This window comes from Etheostoma cragini, chromosome 15, assembly GCF_013103735.1.
Source record: "Etheostoma cragini isolate CJK2018 chromosome 15, CSU_Ecrag_1.0, whole genome shotgun sequence".
NCBI classification, from domain to species: domain Eukaryota; kingdom Metazoa; phylum Chordata; class Actinopteri; order Perciformes; family Percidae; genus Etheostoma; species Etheostoma cragini.
In genome coordinates, this window is record NC_048421.1 from 13,591,822 (window position 1) to 13,611,771 (window position 19,950).

General features: G+C 42.3%; 1 protein-coding gene and 1 non-coding gene across 2 annotated transcripts; one reads left to right on the forward strand and one right to left on the reverse strand.

Annotated features, from left to right (window-relative positions):
* Window positions 1–3,535: 3,535 nt before the first annotated feature.
* lfng (LFNG O-fucosylpeptide 3-beta-N-acetylglucosaminyltransferase) lies at window positions 3,536–10,273 on the reverse strand. The gene is made up of 8 exons (XM_034894710.1): window positions 9,764–10,273; window positions 5,899–5,947; window positions 5,582–5,684; window positions 5,348–5,501; window positions 5,160–5,245; window positions 4,877–5,042; window positions 4,402–4,487; window positions 3,536–4,305 (listed from the first exon to the last, which is right to left on the reverse strand). Exons 1-8 carry the CDS (start codon window positions 10,163–10,165, stop codon window positions 4,239–4,241), a joined length of 1,113 nt encoding a protein of 370 aa, XP_034750601.1. The 5' UTR covers window positions 10,166–10,273; the 3' UTR covers window positions 3,536–4,238.
* Window positions 10,274–15,196: 4,923 nt separating this feature from the next.
* Window positions 15,197–15,268, forward strand: trnac-gca. The gene has a single exon. It is a non-coding gene; the product is annotated as a tRNA-Cys (tRNA).
* Window positions 15,269–19,950: the final 4,682 nt, after the last annotated feature.

Genomic DNA, 19,950 nt, shown 5'->3' on the forward strand with positions numbered 1-19,950 from the left:
TGCACGGTTATAGTTTGCCAGTTTAATAATGCAAGAGTTTTAAACTTAAGCCACATGCACTCTTTTCCCATGGATGCCGTGCCAGAGGAGGGATCTCTCTCCCTCTTCTTAGAAAGCTCAGCTGATCAAGCATTTGCCACAGAATCAAAGTTACTGCCACCAATCAGACTGCTTTGATTGTTTAATGTTTTATACACTGTATGATTTGAAACTTCTGCACAGATTTATTGGAAACGCTTTATGAGTCAACAGAGAGAATTCAGAGGTTGCAGATGACTGATGTCTGTTTGAACATGAGATTTAGACACATAAAAGACTGCACTTTTTCCCACTATGCATCTCTGGAAGGCAAAGCTGTGATTAAGGTTTGTGGTGGGGATGTTTGTTCTGAGTAATTTGTCTCCCATGCAAGGCTTTGGTAATTGAGCCTTTGCTCTGTCTGTCAGAGTTCAACATGTGCAAATGATGGATGATTAAAAAATAACTAAATAAAACAATTTAAAAAGACAACTTTGTTTAGTCCAACAATGGCTCCGTAGCAGGAGTTTTTGTAAAAAATAGGCTAACGATTGTGTCACAACCACGCGACTTGCAGTCCCACACACTCTCAGAAAATGAAGTACATAATTGTACCTTTAGGGGTACAATGGCTTGTCACTGGGGCTGTACCCTCAAGGGTACAAGAACTGTACCCTTGAGGGTTGCTTGGGAACATATATGTACCTTTTGACCCTCAAAAAGGTACATATATGTTCCTTGAGGTCCAACAATGAGCCCTATGGGGTACGTTAGTATAGATTGTACCTTGGGGGACAGAAATGGACCCCTACTGTACCCTTATTTCTGACAGTGCAGTCAACAAATCACCGTATTGTCAGTAAAAGCTTGCAGACAGTTTTGACTTACATTAGCTGTTTAGGTTTAATTACTAGCATTTTAATTAGCAATAAGTAGCCTGAGCCGAGCTGAGACGTTATCTCCTAACGTATAGTCTACCTACGCTCTCCGTCTCTGCAAGATTGGAAATGACTGAGATTTCTCTTGGCACAGCTAGAAGACTTACAACTTTCAGACAGGTTGCTCACGTCACATCTACATTGTGGAGGCTGTGCAGTAACGCTCGGCCACCACCGAAAAAGTGCTTCTATTATCCTTTACTGGTCTCCGTCCAGAGCAAAAGGATCTGTTGGTCCATTACTTTAACTGTCTATGGATGTGAGTTGAGTGCAGATTTGAGTTGTGCATGCGTACCTTTTGCGAGAAGTAGCCTACAATATGTCAATACAGTAAAAATGGACCCACTTAACACTGCTGGCTACAATTTAGCAACCAAACACAACAAAGGCTGTCACTTGAATGCCATTTTGAGCTAACGTTAGCAATCAAACAACCGTGGACAGCTAAATTGTATTTGACATTATTTCCATCTTCTGTTATTGTTTGTAATGAGAAAAGTTGATTATTTCATAAATTTCACAGATTTCACTATGACACATTATGTCGTAAACTGTTCTGCACCCAACTCACATCGGGCAGTGACACGGGGTACTGGAGAAAATGAAAATTGAGCTGAAGTACATAGGGGGTAGCCAGGATAACTTATCACTACTGGTGAAACAATTTACTTACTTAACTACTGTTTTTCCTTTATGACAGTCTGATGCTAAGAACAAGGAATTCCTTTCCAAAAACACAGAAAGAGTGCCACAGCTATAACGTTCTGTGATGTGTAGCTTTTCCCAGAAGACATAGTAACTGATTTCCAGCCGGTGTGTGTGGTGTTGATTCCTATCTCACTGCCTAGAGCCGATCCATGCCCACCCGGGTCTCGGTCATGCTACAACAAGAAATGTAGATAAACATGAACACTAAATCAACCATACGGAACTAAAAACCCAGATAACATCAATGCACACCCAAAACATTAACAGAACATTATTAAATCACACTTTAACTAGGAGAGAAACTGTTTAGAACATATATTTTTCCCATGAGCCTTCGCATCGCTTCAGTGCAGAACAGTTTAAATGACCCGCCCCTCCCACACAGAAACTTAACATCCTTAGTTATCTCTACGAATATGACATGTGCACGGCATATTTAAACTGATTATTACAAACAACTAATGTGATTTAGTAATGAATGTTTTTTAACAAAACATGCAAGAATAAGTAATGGCCACTATGAAGTTTAATTACAGCTAAATCTGGATTTACAGTGTCTTTCACACTGAAACGTAGTGGAGTAGACGTAGGTCTGTAAGGTAGAATGAAATGGGAATACGTAAGTACAGTGCTTGATTAAATGCCTACTTTGTTACTTTTTGCTGATTAGCTTTTATAACGGGCCAGGTGGGTAGCAAACTGCCTTGAGTCCTGATGTCTGATTTCTCCACATTTTCATTGTGATTACTTTGTAATTGAATCTGCCATGTCTGTCGGGTAAATATAGTGCAATGTCTTCCTCTGATGTAGATGTAGACTACACTGTAAGTCAGTAGTAGGCTATGTAGTGTAATTGCACATTAAGTGGTGGTTTGGGGTCCTTCTGCAAAGTAATTTTGGGGTACAATTTGGTTTTAAAGAATTCTATATGCAGCAATACCACGGGCTAAGCAATTGACCCAACGGTAGCAACAACAATCATTCATTTGAACATTTAATGTGTCACCTTAAACTTAGAAGGCAGTCAAATAAAAACATGACCAAATATGTAAAGTTTCTCAGTGGTTATGCACTTTTATTCAAAGTTTTAGGTCCCACCGTGGGTCCAATGGTAGTTAATACCAGGATCAGCTCATAATCCCTGAGAAGCCAGTGTTGCGAATGAACCGCTCAAACCCTCCAGATACTGGAGAATAAACACCACAGTCCTTCAGCACAGTTCAAAGCAGTACAAATATCATGTCCGGGTCATTAAAAGCTTACATAACCCACAAAGGGGAAATTAAATCCTAAACATTATACAATTACTAATATAGACAAAAGGCACAGTACACAATACTGTAATCAAAATGTACAGTTTAACCCAATATGGGTGAGAGATGACACAGAGGGAACAAACACCTCCATGTGGAAACACTAATGTTGCTCTTGTTAAGTTCTCACCTCACAGGCCTCAACAGTAATCAGCCAATATTAAGTGTAAATACAGAATGTTCATGTTAATATTAACAGAGAAGCTCATCAGTCTTTTGTGCAAACTATTACAGACTGTGGTTCAGACCACACATTGTTATTATTTAGATGCCGATGTTTCAATGTGATTTTTCTTTGCCAAATTTGGTTTCATCCAAGCTAAAAGTCACTGTTGAACCTTTTGAGGTGAGCATCTTTTCAGGAGCAAACATCAGATCATTTGACACTCAGCTGTGCAATTTAAAACCAACAAAAAAACAAAAACTCAAAAGCTGACTGTAACCCTGAATCAAAATCTCTTCCAGTCATTATGTTCCCTGATTGTAACAAATGCAAGGAGTGTTATTAAATACATAAACATGAATAGATCGAGATTTTGAGGGGTTATTTTTCTTTTGTGTTAGTCTGGACGCAAATCTGAGGCATGTCAATAAAAGGACGTCAATTAGTTCACCAAAAAATATTAGAAAGGGAAAAGTGCTTTGTCCTGATATACCTCAGATTAGCTCACCCAAAGATGCATTTGGAAATCTGCCTACTGCCAGCTCAGTTTATGGGAGAAATTACACAGTTAACTTAAAAACAACAATATCTTCATATTAGAGCATTTGTCCGGAGTCAGAGTTAAAATATCTAAACAAAAATGCCTGAAAAAGCCAATTATATGCAATAAAAGCCAAAAAGCCTACCAACAAAGACCTATATGGCTTTGCATTTTTAAAAGCTAAGAACAGTAAATGTAAAGCTGGTAAAAAAGGCATGAATATATGACAATACATTCTATGAGAATTGCAGATACATTTACAAGCAACATATACATCACAAAACTCAACTGATTGCCTGCAAAGCTTAACGCTGAAAGCTACTTCCTGCCGAGAGCTGGGGTCCTCCACCACAACATGATGGGGCAAGGTCCTGGCTGCAGACAGGAAGGAATAGTCCCGAGGCGGGCCGCACAGCAGCCCAGTAAAACTATTAAAGACCGCACACAACTGCAGCAACAATACAGCAGCCGTGCGGTCTAATACCAAACACTGGTCCCCGCAAGCCTTTCAGATACCGAGGCACGACGGGGACGAGGATGAGAAAGGAGCGGTTGCCCTAAAAGGCAACCTGAGGGGGACACCATGGGGTGTCTGGGTACAGGAGACAGTGCACAGACTTAAACCTGGAAGACAGAGATAAGAAGGTTGGGAGTTAGATTTGCAAATAAAGTGTTAAAATAGAGATAAAATGTGTCAATAAATACAGAACAATCTCTCACCTTGATGGATCCTCCTCCACGGGAAAAGCCCTTTTCAAATTGATGATGTTACTTTTGTTTTCAAACATCCCGTAACTGAGGGTGATCTGGGGAAAGAATGACAGCAAAAACATGAGCAATATAGAAAAGAATAACACGGAGGATACTGATTATGTACAAAAGCGTCGATTTCGTGGGTGCCCCGGAGCTCGAGCACCCACGTGTACCAGACTTCAATTAAACATAGCAGTTGATGAAAAACTTTGCCTCAATCCTATCTGTATTTGTGAGAAGTGGCGTGGTCTTGAGGTGAAAGATAGCCGACTTCATGGCTTTGTTATCGAGTTAATAGGCGTGTGTGTTTGTGTTGGCTGCTTTCCATTTCCTAAGGTTCTGAAATACACATTTTTGGACCACTTTTTCAAGGCGTGCTCCCTTGAGCACCCACGGAGGAAAACATAGATATATAAAGAAATGTGAGCTATGCGCCTCTCACCTGCTTGTGTATCTCAGATCTTGACACTTGTTGCAGGTTCTCCAGGTGGGAGTGAAACAGATTGCTGCGGGTCAGAGGAACCCCCAGAACCGACTCGATGATGTAGCCAACGGTGCAGTCGTCGGGCAGGCGAATCTTCTCAGCTGTGTTCATGAAGTGGCCGCCACTGGAAAGACAAAGGAGAGACAGACACTTGGTCACTGCTGATGTAATGATTGCAGCAATTTATGCTCAAGACTAAGGTATAAATGTTCACTGTGTGTTGAGCGTATCTGCATCTTACCTGGCCCATGGGCTCATCTTCAGAGCCAGACCTCGGCTCACACAGAAGCCTGCTCCTCCAGTAGCAAACCAGAAGTTGACCGGTTTCTATAAATATACAGAAACGTTTGTTAATATACAGAATCATCTGACATATATAACCGATACGAGCTTAAAAATATTATGCACCAAATAAAATATTCTACATACCATTTTGTTGTCCCCCAGCCTTTCTGTGGCCTCGATGGGCCGGTCCAGGCTGGGTTTACCGATGTACATGTCCTGGGTGTGGGGGTACTGCGACAGGTGCTTCACCAGAGTCCGAACATTCACATAGTTGTCGTCATCTACGTGACAGAACCACCTAAAAAAAGAGAAGGACTATTAGAACCTGAGATTTTCATAAAAAAATCTCCATTAAACTGAATAATGAGCGATACTTACTTTTTCCCCGACTCTATGAACTTGTCATATTCCACCGCCATCTTGCAAGACAGAGCTTGTCGGCTATGAGCTGCAGAGCAATTGGTGTTGATTGCGTGACTCCCTGTGGCATCAATAAAAGGAAATAGGAGGATGTTTAGTTAGAGATCACATATCAATGAAGGCTTTATGTATTAAAATAGCATTAGCAGGCTCAAAACAGAATCTGTATGACCTTCAAAGTATGATTAATCATTAATTCAGAGCTCCCTTTCTAATAAAACAATGTGCGTCTCTGTTCCATTGAACATGATGAAATTCCCCCTCATAAAACTTACCAATTTTCTTTTTTAGCTCCTCATCCTCTCCATCTGTGAAGATGTAAGTCTGTAAACAAACAAAGGGAGAATACAGATAAGTGGACTTGGTCTTTAAATCCACAAAATCAAAACAACTTTGGATGGTCATGTGCAGTAATCATACAATCAAATTTAAGTGTGTCCAAAGTCCTTCTGGGTCACATCGGGCCCTGTGTGATTAGCATCAATCAGCATGCCTTTTACGCAGTGTAAAACACATTGAGTTAAACAACCCCTTGCTCTAATAAAGCCCTGTTGTTCTGCGTTTCACTCTTTCCATGGCAACTGTGCTACTGCCCCGAAGCATCCCAGACATAGAACAAAAGAAGAGGCAGACTGTCCGCCCCACACACAACCCATTCATGTGTCCCATCCCCCAGCTGAGCCCAGTCACTCTGCCGGACCTGCTGCCTGGCTTCACAATGTGGAATACAACTAAAAACAGAAGCGTCAAGTCGATAAACCACTGCACACAATGATCTGTGTGCTCGCTGCTTTATGCCTGACAGACTTAAGAATCCAACCACGAGATGCAGGCGCTTGTTAAATGATGCAGTTACTCATAAGTTCCTCAGTTACAACAACAAAGGGCACCTTACAGGAACACACTTTAAAAAAGGAGCAGGGGAAGATTAGACTCCTCTTTATGATGCGTTTTACTGAGCAGGTGCAAGCTGGTGAATAGTGATGATGAAAGGGCTCTGAGCTTTGAAACCGCCAGCGGTCTGTTTACTCTTCACCTCGGGTGAGGCAGCACCTGCCGAACATCACGCTACCTTATCTGTGCCACGTGTCTCTACACGCCTGGTCGTGGTGCCATAGCACTCACTGACAGAGCACTTTGTCAACTTTAACCCGCATTCCTGTAAGTTTGCCACCCTGTTGCCGAGCAACTGCGATATGTGAACTGCATCCAGAAAGTGATGCTGACTTTACTTCAATGAAAAGACGCATATTTCTACATCCGTTTTCTTTTTCTGCACAAGGCGAAGACAACATACTCAGAGCAGATGTTGCTTGATGCTGAAGCCATGGGCCCGTATTTGTTTAAGGAAGGGTGGTGGTTTCACTGGTTAAGGGATCAGAGGCTGGCGCTGTTTGCTTTAAAGCCTGTTGAATAGACAGCCTAATCACAGAGGCAGCTGCCAGAGCTGCCAGGGCACTGACAGAGGGAGGGAGGGAGGGAGGGAGGATGGAGGAGAGGGCTGGAATCTCACTGCTGATTAGTAAATCGAAAACCGTGTGTGGCCATTCACCCCCTCTTTACCCCCTATCCTGCCTCCTCCTCCCACCCCCTCTCCAGGCCACATACACGGCCAGAGCCTCTTGAATAGAACAATGCTGTAAGTTTTCATGCTGGGTAAAGTCTCTACTGGGTAAATTCTAAACATGTTTGCCAGAATTTGCATACAGCTGCAGGAGTTAACTAAAGAGAGCCCTCCCTGGGAAGGATTTTTCTGTCTTTGTTTTTAACTGAAACCTAAAAGAACAGTTACTTTCATGGGATACTAATTCATACAGAAAAAGAAGAGAAAGGATGGCCATGTGTGAAGCAGAGATAAGAGCTGAGGGGGCACGGGTGAGGAGAAGAGGGAGATGAGAGCAAAGTGAGGGGGGGGGGGGTCACAGGAAGGCCTGGCTCGGCCCTGTCTGAGCTGAACGTGGTGCCTGGCTGGCTGTCTCCAGCTCCACGGGAAGGAAGGGCATCAGGCTCCCCTCCCTCCATCAACCACTTCCACCCTGGCTCCTTCCCTCCTCTGTCTCAGATATTTAAAGCATGTCTACAGCCCTTTTTATCAAGAGAAATCGGTTTATACCATCAGGCACATTTAATACACCTTTCTGTCCTCTTCGATGACATCCACTTTCTGACCACTTGCAATTCATAGTCAAGCCATTTCATAAACTCAACTACATCGCCAAGTGCTTTTTTCTAAATGCTAAAAGAGCTCATTGTTCAGCTGCTGGCTGATTATCATGCTCTTAAGAGATGTCAGTGCCAGCTGCAAAAAAAGTTCTGATGAAAGCAGGGACTATGGGCCAGTTTTACAAAACAATTAACTGCTGATTAGGAAATATCGGGATACATTTTATTCTTTTGTTTCATGACCCTGCGCTCAGTACAAAACTATATTGTTCAAGGGTAATTAATAGAAAAAAGCAAGGGCAGGAAGGGGAACCATTGGTATTTGGCTTTCTGTTTCAAAAGTACCAAAATACAAGTATTTTTGGGTCTGGCATTTAATATCCACTAAGTAACTTTTTACATAAAGACACACTAACTGGTTGGATTAACAGGAAAACGCTATTTATGCTGTGAATGTTCTCAAAGATTTAGAAGGCCACAGGCACTATTGTGTCAACAGAGCTATCACAGAGATAATCTTCCCTCCCTGTTCTCATGTAAACAGCTGCAGATAGCAACTCCATTCATGCATACAAAAAGAAAGATCTCAGTTTGAGCAGAAAAGTAACAATGCAGTCAAAAATTAAAAAATTAAAAGTCTTATAAAATTGCATTTGTGGAAATAATACTTGTGTCCTTTGTGTGTGTGTGTGTACTGCTACAAAAGCGATCCAAACTCCACAGATGCCCATCAGCTGAGCGTGAGAATCAAACCTGAACATTGGGGATGGCCATATGTACATGGTGGGAACTCAGAGCATCATATGGCTGGCATTAAGGCTGTCCTTTGTTCTGTCTCTTCTGACCACCTGGCACCCTTCCTTTAGGAACTCCCTCTTGCATTGTGGGACTCAGTCTGTCCTTTTTGTCTGCGCAGCCACCCACCAGCTGCCTGCCAATAAGCCCTGCTGTTAACTCTGGCGGATGGGTTAACTAACATCATCCAGTACAGTGATTATCACCAATTAGCACAATTAACTCACATCCAAGCAGATGTTGTGGAGTATGGTTTGGACATTATCTTGAGACATCAAACATGAGAAGCAGACTCTCCACAAACTTCACTGGTGCTTGAGATAAAGAGAGACATGGTTTAAAAAATAGATCCTGTGTGTGACAGCTCTAGTTGCAAGATAAAATCACTTTGAATAGCAACAGTTACCCACAACACTATACACAACACAGTGCGTGTCTTTGTGCACCCTCCAAAGGAGATTGGTTCTCAACGCCACATTTTCATACTCAGCGTGCCGCTTCCCGGCATAAACTTGCCTATAGATGCACCCCTTTGTCCCAGAGATCCCCTTAAAGGAGCCCCCATTTTCCCATCCCTCCAGTAAGCTTGACCCAGACTCAGCTCCCACGTTCCCATGGAGAGAGGGGAGACAAGGGGCTGGGAAAGCTTTTCTTTCCCCTTCAGAAAGACGCTTTGTTAGTGCTGGAAGGGGGACAGCGCTGGAGTCGGTGCTGTGAAGCATCCATTGCACCGGGGGCATTCACAGGGACATCCAAAAAGAGGAGGGATAATAGAGAGTGTGGAGAGAGGGGGGCTGAAAGAGGGAGAAGAGGGAGTCCTGAAACTGCTCCCTCCATTCTCAGGGACATCACTCAGGAGAATAAAAAGTGACAGAGCTGGAGAAATTCCGCATTGTAACAGGGGTTGTGTGGCTTTTTTCAATGTGTCATCTAGCGACATGGGGAACAATACAGCACTGTACGCAGTCATCAAACGCATCACCTGCATGTGTACACAGGCCTGTTCTGCTCCGCAGCACAGGCTCAGCAACAATGATTTAAGAGCACTAACAGGCACATCACTTTTCTAAAAATATAAATTTCTAGTTTATGCATGCACAGTATTAACTAAGAGCTGATTATGCATGTCAAATGAATAAAACATGAATTATCTCAGTAATTCATTTTGCGCATTTCCTTTACCTGTTGCATGTTTCTTGAGATCCATGTGTCCAGGAGCAGGTTCAGTCTGGACTGATGGAACTTCTTGGTGGTCTTCACAGCGATGAAGATGTCATCCGCGCTGATGTCCTCAGCTGGAGGCGGGTCAGCGGCGGATGCGGAAGAACGTGCGGGCTTCTCCACCTCCCTCCGTCCCCGGGTCAGTTTGGTGAAGTACGCCGAGAATCCTATCTTACCCTGTGCGTCCTGCTCCTGTGCCTGCGCGACATCTTGGAGAAGAGAGCGCGTCCCGGCATTCTCTCCGTTCGGCACCTCATCCACCTGGACCCGGTGATGCTGCACAGCAGCCAGGAGCAGCAGCAGGCAGAGACATGCTGTGCTGGCTACACAGATGGCTGTCTTCTTTCCATTATTTTTCAACATGATTAAACTTAAAAAGACTAAAAACTATGAAGTGGCGCAACGAATCCCCAATGCAAAGTCCATATGGTATTTTTTTCTCAATGAAATGTAAAATGATGAATGACGGGTCCACCTGAGTGCATAGCTTAAGCGCAAATAACTCATTTGTATCGAGGGAAAATATATAAGCTTCCATGTTTGGCCACGCCTCATGGGAGGTGCTTGAAGGCAGCGTGCCAACTAGCGACGCAGCAACGGGGCGTGTGTGTGTGTGTGTGTGTGTGTGTGTGTGTGTGTCTTTGTGTGTGTGTGTGTGTGTGTGTGTGTGTGTGTGTGTGTGTGTGTGTGCGTGTCTGTGTTTGTGTGTGTGCCTGTGTGCGTGTGCGTGCGTGTGATTTGCACATTTCTGTTTGGCTTTTGAAGATAATATGAGTAAAACATTGACCCAAAGAACATAAAACTGCAGGTGAAAAAAGGTTTATCTTCTATCAGTCTATCTGAATCTGTAATCAGACTTTAGACTGATTTCTTTTTTTTAAGGTGAAGCCATTTAAATTCAGCCAAGTGTGAGCCGGGTGTTCAACAGAGAAACGGGTTCCATTGTCCTTTCCTGACCTTGCGAGGACTCTAAACAGTTGGCCATTGCTGAACACTTGTTATTCAAATTCTGGCTCTCACAACTGAGTGCCTTCTGGTGCTTGGAGCCTGACCAAAAGACATGCAAATCCATTTAGACCAATATGCAGCCGGTGGAGCCTAAAAGAAACACTGATGCCCAGCCACCACCAGATTTAGGCTGTACATTCACACTCAACGCTTAATTTTTGCTTCATTTACACCTGGTGTCTAAACTACTCTGGTGCTCCCGAGGTTCTAACGGAGATATTGGAGACGCTGTTGGGCCCCATTTTAGTTTTAATTAAAAGTTTAACTAATTACAGCCATTTTGGTCCTTGTTTTCAATGTTTGCAGCTTTTGTGCAATCAAATTCTGCATTTTATGATACTGCCTGCGTGCGCAAGGGGAAATTTGGGACACAGCGTTATCAGCCGTGCACGGCCAGTGTACGTGAATGGTCCGATACACGCATTTGAATACAGATTAGTTCTGAAATGGTTCTAAAAAGCTTGTGAGGATTAAGATTGGTTGTGTTCTAAAACACTATTAAAAAGGAAAACGTTGTAGTGTGGATGTAGCCTTAGACGGTTTATTTGGTGCTTAAGATTAAAGCCCAAATCTTTGAAACCCAAAATTTGATGAAAAACATTTGAAGCTGGATGCAAAGGCAGCTGAAAACACAGATGGTTTCAGTCTCCCCAGCCAAATTTTGGGTACCTTTGGGATAAGAAAAAATCAATTTTGTCCTTTAAGGTTTAAGAGAGTCACATTGTTCATGTCTGTAATAAAGATAAATACATCCTGCTTCTTAATTTCTCTCCAATTGTCTGTATACACTTTTCACAGCAGGTGTTCCATTGTTTTTAAGTCTGGGACACACAGGGCATATGTTACCTCTCTGCTTTGTTGGTCCTGACCGGGTCTTTTGTTCACCTTTTAAATGTCTGCATAGAAAGGCGTCTAATAGCAAGTATAAAAAACCAGGCTGAGGGGGTTGTTTCTGTTGGGCTCTCCTCCTCGGAAACTCTTTTTGGTCCTTTGGACTTGTAAATGCCTGTTGTTAAAATGGCAAGAGAAAGAGTAACGTTCTCCAGTTGTATCAGTTCCAACCTCCCCCTAAATTCAGTTCATTTTAGCCTTTTGCTTCTTCCACAAACACCACCAAAAAAGAAAATGCCTTCTTGTCCCTTTTGACATCAGCCCACCTCAGTTTAGACCCCCCTATCCAGTGTTACTGTTGGATACCAGTGAGATTATATCCAGCTTCTTCGTACAAGCCCACATCCTAACCATAGTGCCCACAAACCCACAAATAAACATCCAAATGTGCTTGATGATCATATCAGCATGGTGGGGGATCTGAGCTGCCGGTGAAGCCTCAATCAGATGATAAAATTAAAGGGCTGCTATTTATAGTTCCTGCTTTTACAAAAATGGTAACACACACACAGCAGGGTCCGAATCCCAGCATGCATTCTGACCAGAGTGTCACAACATCCTACAAACTGTCCAAAAAGCATCGTTACAACACTAAAGAATCTTTTTGCATTCACTGATACACACCACAAAAACTGGAAACACATGTGCATGCTCAGCGCTGTCAGACGTCCGCTATAACTTGATACTCTGCATATAGATCCAACATGGAAGACATTAGCTCAAAGCCACATCTTGCTTTTCAACTCATGGTGTTTCCATTTATTTCATTTATTGTAACATTCCTCAAGATGGCCTCCTACATGTTTCTGCCTTTTCAAGCTTTTGTTGAGTAAAATATGTATCATACATATCAATTTCAGTCTTTCATATTTTATTAAAAGATGGTGCTGTGTAAGGTCAGCTGATTGATTCTCAGATCCCCTGCACAATAGAATCAGATTTCTTGGGTTATTTTCTTTAAAAAACATCTGCTCCCTGATATTAACATAAATCCACATATTTTCCTTCATAGGATCACATGAATCACACCTCTCCAGAGACTCTTCTTTTTTGTTGTATGGAGAAAACATGATATCAAATATGTCTCTGCTTAAACAAGAATCTGACAAGTACACAAGTATACAATCATGGTTGGTTTTTTTCACGAATGAAAAATAAAAAAAACACACAATGAAGGTTAATATTGAATTCCTCTGTCTATGTAAGCAAGACCTATGATTAAGAACAAACTGAATGTGCATGCACTGACCAGGCTCTGAGGATCAGTGGATAAGAACCGGGCGGTGGGATCAGTCTTCGGTTCTGCTTATTTTCCCAGCATGGGAGCACCAGCTCTGATTGGATTACAGGTCACACCAGAAGTGAGAGCCAGGGGACCAAGCGTCCTCCTCAGAACTCGGTTTCAGTTTCCCCCCTCATGCAACATTAGAGGAAACTCTCCAAGGACCAAAGGCTGAGAATGCTTCAGCTGCTGGACAGACAAATAAACACCACCCATGTCTTATTGATTTGAAGAGAGAGTTCCCATAAGTCTGAATGGACTTCCTTCAGGTAAACACAGTGAACTGGTTAAAAGGGACCAGATCTTTAGTCCAGAGAAACTCCTATAAAGCCTGAGATAAATAATGATTGCAAAAGGCTACACACGTGTTCTTCTTTCTCTCTTGAGAATGAATACTGGCACAACAACTTGTGTATGGCACCATGCTATGATGAAGGAAGTATTCAGATTCTCTACCTAAGTAAATGAAAACAGCTACTCAATTCTCAAGTAAAAGTCTTAACTGTCACTGAAATTAAATTATTTGAATATTGTCAGCAATATATACTTAAAATATCGAAAAAATGATTTCTTTACTTATGCCATTCTGCTGTTTTATATGTGGAAAATTCTTGCTGCTTGATTTTCTTAAACTTTAAATGATCAACCAGCAGCTGAGAAGTATCAGGTTACATGCAGGCAAGCCTGGACATGTTGAACATGACTTCTTTTATTCAATATTAAGATGATAATACCTATACACCATCTTTTATTTCTGATCGCCCGTGGGTCCCTTAGAAATATCAGCCTTACGAAATCAGATTTTTTGTCACATTTCCAGTCTTCATTGTTTCACATCAGCACTATGCACTATGCACTGTAAAAAAAACAACACTTATTGTTCATAGAAACACAATATTCCCAGGAGACCCTTTAGGTTTGTGGTTCCATTAAGCATAAACTCAGGGGACCTCTAAAAGCTGCTGACAACTTTGAGTTTTTTCCATATCACAGTCTAAATTTTAAGAGGAGTGAGGTTGCTGGTTGTATGTCTTTGAAAAATCCTGTGAAAAGCGTCCTTGTGTTAGAGTAAATGGTCATTTTTCTCAACCAATACACAGTCTCCTTTTGTTTGTGGCCTGTATAGCTACCTTGCTGGGATGTATAATGGGAGGTCAAGCAGACAATGAAAAGAGTCATTGAGGTAATTTTAATTGTTTGCTGTGGTGTTCCCTCATCAGACCTTTTCTTATTTAAATATGTCAAAATGTGTGAGCCATTGCAGACATGGTGTGCGTAATCTGGTTTGTTTTTCTTTGCAGTCAAGGGACATTACATGCAAAGAGTTAGTTGTACCATGTCACAGTTACATGACTTTAGATATTTTGCAGGATGTATCAGTAGCAATCAAATTTACTACCCATTTCTTGTCTAAATAAACAAGCTGAGCACTCTGAGGGGAGGCCAGGAGAAAGGCACGGCTCTGCAAATCCAATGAAAACAGGAAACTCATGGTTGGTGGTTGATGTGCTATTTTAAATAATAATTGTTCCCCTTTCACTCTCCTCTCCATAACCAGACCGACACAAGCTATTTGCATAACTGTTCAGACCTGCTTGTCACCCCCTGCTCCTGCCCTACTTCCACTCTGTCAGCCTAATGCTTCCCAGCACTCTCTCTTTGTGCCGGCTCTTTTTTTATGGGAACACATAGTGATCGACATGTTAAATTGAGAAGACTTTGGTCTGGTCTGGTCTCCAAACAGAAGTGCATTTAATGGGATGGCCCAAATCATGACACATGGCATGGGTTTTACTTGTATCTTTTTCTCACCAGTGTTACAGGAAGAGCTTTATGTTGTGGAACATGAAGAGGTCCAGAGATATGATCTGTGTTTGTGTGTGTGTGTGTGTGTGTGTGTGTGTGTGTGTGTGTGTGTGTGTGTGTGTGTGTGTGTGTGTGTTATGGTGGAAGAATAGGGCTGTTGGATATGACACTGTGAAAACGACAGAGCAGACAGTCACAGGACGGAGTAGAGTGGAGCTGCAGGACAAGAAAGGCTCCGGTGGGAAACTGCTGAGGTCACACTCTGGGGGTGTGATGTGACTAATGAGACATTGTGTATGATTTATCTTCTGTTGGGTTCAGATGGAGAGCTGAGGGGTTTTAGTCCAGTTTTAACATTATATAATGATATAAACATTGTAAGAATGATTTTTGAACCGTTTAAATCAGGGGGTATAGCTCAGTGGTAGAGCTTTTGACTGCAGATCAAGAGGTCCCTTGTTCAAATCTGGGTACCCCCTTTGTGTAAGAGACGAACATTTACCGAATCGAGGTATTGATTTAAAGAGTTGTGGGAAATAGCACAAAAAAAGGTTTTACTTATCTCTGTGGGTAAATTCACTAAACAACAGCGTGGATTAACCTATATAGTATCAAAGGGCAATATGCATGAGAGAATTATCAAGCTGTTTAACTACCCAGTTCCCCCCAGGACCTCTGGGCCTCGATTGTGTCAGCGGTAAATAGCCTCAGAAAGCCAGCGTGCAAATTATTATGTTACTGTGCCATACGGGAGATAGTACTGGACATATTAATTACCCAAGCTAAATTAAAAAAATCAAGTTTGAGTTTTTAAACATCGTCCTTCACCATAAATTAGAATTAATAACGAGCACACTAAATGCTCAAACCGTGAAAAACACCAATTCTTGTAAAGTACAACAAATTGATCATCTCTGAAGCAATTGATGATACTTCGGTATTTTAATGGACAGAAAAATGTAGCATTGCTGCAATGAGACTTTTGTGAGTCCTACATTTATATACTACTGGTGGCAATGTGATCACAGATTTAAAAAAAACTAAAATAAGCTGGGGGACTCCCTTGTGTCTCACACTTCAGAGTGTACTGGTACTGTGTTCAGAAACGACCAACCCTTTGTGACCTCCTCACTTCCCCAGGCCTCAGGGCTTTGGGGTCTCTCCCAGCGGGCTGAAAGGAAACCACTGTCTGCAAACATTCCCCTTCAGGAAAGGCCTGGACATTTCTAAGATGCTCGGTGCCCCCTGAGCATCACAATATTCTCTTCTGATACCTGTGACGCCCGTGTCAATGTTCTCGGCAATCCATTCCATTTGTTTCCATGTATGATTTTAATGTTTGCTCTACAGCCATAGGCCTATTAGCAACCAGTAAGAGTAATTAATGCCCCTCACAGTCTACAAGATTCTAACATTTTACTTGTTGTTTTTAAGCTTGTGTGGATTTGAGTTAATGTTTTTGTAATGCAGAGCGGCAAAGTTCATGACTTATTGTTTACAGAGAGTGAGCTCTGCAGGGTGATATGCTGCAACATAGGAGGCGAGACAAATTAAGGAGCCATGACAATGAAAAGCAGATGAGACTGAAGGGGAGTTATGTGACTTTATTGTAATGCGAAAACATTGAGAGACAATACAGTAAATGCTGGCTAAGTGTTGAAGACACTCTGGTAATCGGGCAAAAATACAATGCTTAATATAATGTTGTTGTTGTTGTTGTTGTTGTTGTTGTTAATGTTTTTTGATGTTTCCTTTTCTCTGTACCTGTATTTTGTAATTCTGTACTTTCTCACCATTTTTTCCAGCTTCAACAGCTGTTAGTCATTTTCAAGATCCGTTAATTGCTATTATTTTTTAGGGAGCTGGTGTTAAATGACGACAGCAGGACTAAGTATTAATAAATGATTATGTGTAAATGGGCCAAGCATGGGTTTTGCCACATGGCATATGTGGAATACCACCTGTCTCCACAAACACCTTCTTCCCAGACCTTCCAACCTAGTTCGCCAAGGGAATCCCTTCTTTTTGTGACTGGGATTAATTCCTGGCACCAGCTTTGCCCTGCTCCAGCCAGGGAACAAGAGCACCTTCCATCCCACAGAGCAGCGGTTTATCTCTTGTGGTGGGTCCAACTGGGCTTATCCTCTCATATTAAATGGATTAGCAAAGTCCTTGTTCTACTGTCAGGAGCTCATCAAAAGAATAGGGATTTAGCATGGTGGCATTTCTTTCCTGACAAAATTCCAAACTGTAAATGTGAATCATGTACTTATTGTAAAAAAATCACCCAGCCTGCACACAACGGGGCTTCTAAAGTGAGTGAATTTTAAGTATTTCTGCACACTAGTGTCAGAAACGTGATTCGTAAGTGACCTCTCACAGTATCAGCGGTGTTTAGCTCTTGTAGTATCCGTGGGAAACTGTGGCATTAGCACTGCTTACAAGCATTTTTGATTTCCCATGGGACACGTTGATGACATAAGCAGGTTTGGATGTATTACATGACTGGGATGGTAAAGCTCATGTTACAGACATCAGGGGAAATCACATGAAGTCTGTGAGTCCCTGATTCTGAACATCTATACATCAAACTTGATTTATTCTCAGATAGAACATCAATGTAGTACATTGCAAGCATGAGCCAAGAATGCATAAAGCTATTTAATGGCGTTTGCACTCCTGGAAAACTTCAAACACAGATAGTGTTAGATCTCATGTTCTGCAGTCTTTGGGTAGACGGACAGCAGGTGCTCCTCCCTGTCTGCACTTTTATATTAATCTCCTTATGAAGGCAGCCGACCCGTCACCCTCGCAGGGCTTCCATGCAGGCGCCACACTAATCACACTGTTTAATAGGTGGCCGTCTGTGGCCGAGCTCTAACACCACTGCATGTGTGCTGAGATCTGGCTGTGCACAAACAGCCCTGACCCTGGATCAGCCCGTTGTCCCTGTTGCAGGACTGGACCCTGCAATGTTAAGCTTGTGTTTTCCGGCCAACAGGCCTTGGTGTGGATCCTTACAATGATGTCGCTGCTATCAGGAATTTGTACTCTATTGTCTGTAGGCAGAAAGCCAAGCTGAGATTCATGTGATGTTCTTTTTGTTCTTTTGGCCTTTATTCATTCATTTTTTGCTCCAAACTTAATTGAAGCAGTTTTTTAAAGCCAGCCTCCCCTCAAAATGTGTTTTACTTACTTCCCTTGACACTAGAAGGCTGTTTTCAAATTCATCAGCTGAGATGGAAAGGTTTCTCTGTACTTTACATGTATTAAAACAGGATTAACAAAACTGAGGGGTTTTGACACTTCACCCAGCTTTATAGGCAATACATATACGCTTTATTCTTATTTTCCCTGCTCCTCTTGTTTGTCTCCCCTGTCTGTGTTCTGTGTGAGGCCGGGCATGTCTATTCTGATTCCATTCACCTGCCTGTTCACTCAACCTGGAAAATCTCAGCACTGATTGCTTTTCACTACTGCTGCAGTACTGCACACTAGAGAATTAAAGACACACTAGAGAACTTTTTGCACATTAAAATAATGTTTCCAAAATTGTTTCAGTGGTACATCAACTTGTTACAGGGTAAACGGCCCTTCTGCATTTGCTCTGCAGCTCTCTACCGGCTATAACCGCACTTTGTAAGTTGCCAGATCAGGTATAGGATCGGTAGTTCCAATGAGACACGATGGGATAATTCTACTTCCAACCTGTAGGGGCACCGTAAGGGAAAAGTTACATAGTGTTGCTTTAACCCAGTCTCCCACTCCACTCTTCCCCAGTTCGTTGTTGTACCTAAGTGGTAACGTTTGGCTCCTGCCTTGTGAACCCTTTTTTTGCTCTCTGTTTCTGCCTGCTACTTACCTACCATTTTGATCTGTTTTGTTGCTTTCAGCCCTGCCATGCTTCACCTGCCTCGCCCACTCTCAACCTGGTCTACATCCCAACCACCACTCTTAACCCTGACTGCTAGTCTCCACACCCAGCTTCCATTTTTGAGTTTCCCCTTTGTTTGTTTGTTGCAATAAACCGCTTATACCAGTCTGTCTTTTGGGTTCAGTTCTGTTTCAAAGTGCAAGTTCAACATATACACTACTGAAGATAAAACTGAAAGCACCTTCTTTTCAAATTTGGCATTTCATCAGCTGTATTTTTGTGAGGTCAAAATCACTGAAATACACTTGATGAAAGGCTGAAATGGAGCTTTTCAAAATTCCTCTTCAGACAGAAACCCTAATCTGTCATTGCAGTGTGAGCATTGGGGGCAGAGCCTTTAAAAAATAATAACGATGAAGTCTATAAAGGTTCCTACTTCAGAATTTGAAGAAAAGCGTTTTGGCATTGGAAAAACAATGAAAGTTTTCTGCAAAGACATGGTGTTGTCCACTCATATTCACATTACACGGACACAACCTTAGGTTCTTTGTTTTGCCTGAATTAGGCACTGAATTAAACTCTTCAACATGACATTAATTTGCTTGGGATGCCTTAAAGTTTTGATAAATCTATGAACATACACGTGCATGATCCTAAATCATTGAGCCACCCCAGCTCAGCAGGACTCGGCCCAGTATCATTAAAGTGTGTGTAGTCCATTCAGCAAGGCAGGACCGGCCCCTTGATTGAGGCCACACTTACTCACTGGCCCTTTCCCACAACCTCCAGGCACCTTGGAGGAAGTCATCCATGCATAACTGTGCTCCTTAATCAAAGGCTGAATGTCGAAGTTGTCCCGGAGGTTGGCTGCTGCAACCAAGGCATTAGCAAAGCACATGCTCTCCTTTCTCAGAGAAACAATGCTCCCCTTTGTGTCCAGCCACAAGTGTCTATTTGGATTTAAAAAAGCGGATCTCACAAGTAGATAGACAATGACGAGAATATCTCCGGCTAGAGGAATACCACACAGGACACGTTCAGGACTGCACAACACCAGAAAATGTACAAGCCCCAAGTGTCAGCACTATCCTTTGAGATAAGAAACATTGCATACTTTATTGCAACGTTAAGAAAAGCTTCTCCACAAAAATTGGTATCAAAGAAGTAAAGAGGTCATCATCTGCCTGGGCTGCAGATGAATGTCCTCTGTAACTTTTTTGACAGGTTGAATTTATCTCTGTTTTTAACAATATAACAAGCTCTATTGGGCCCCTTGGAGATGTCAAA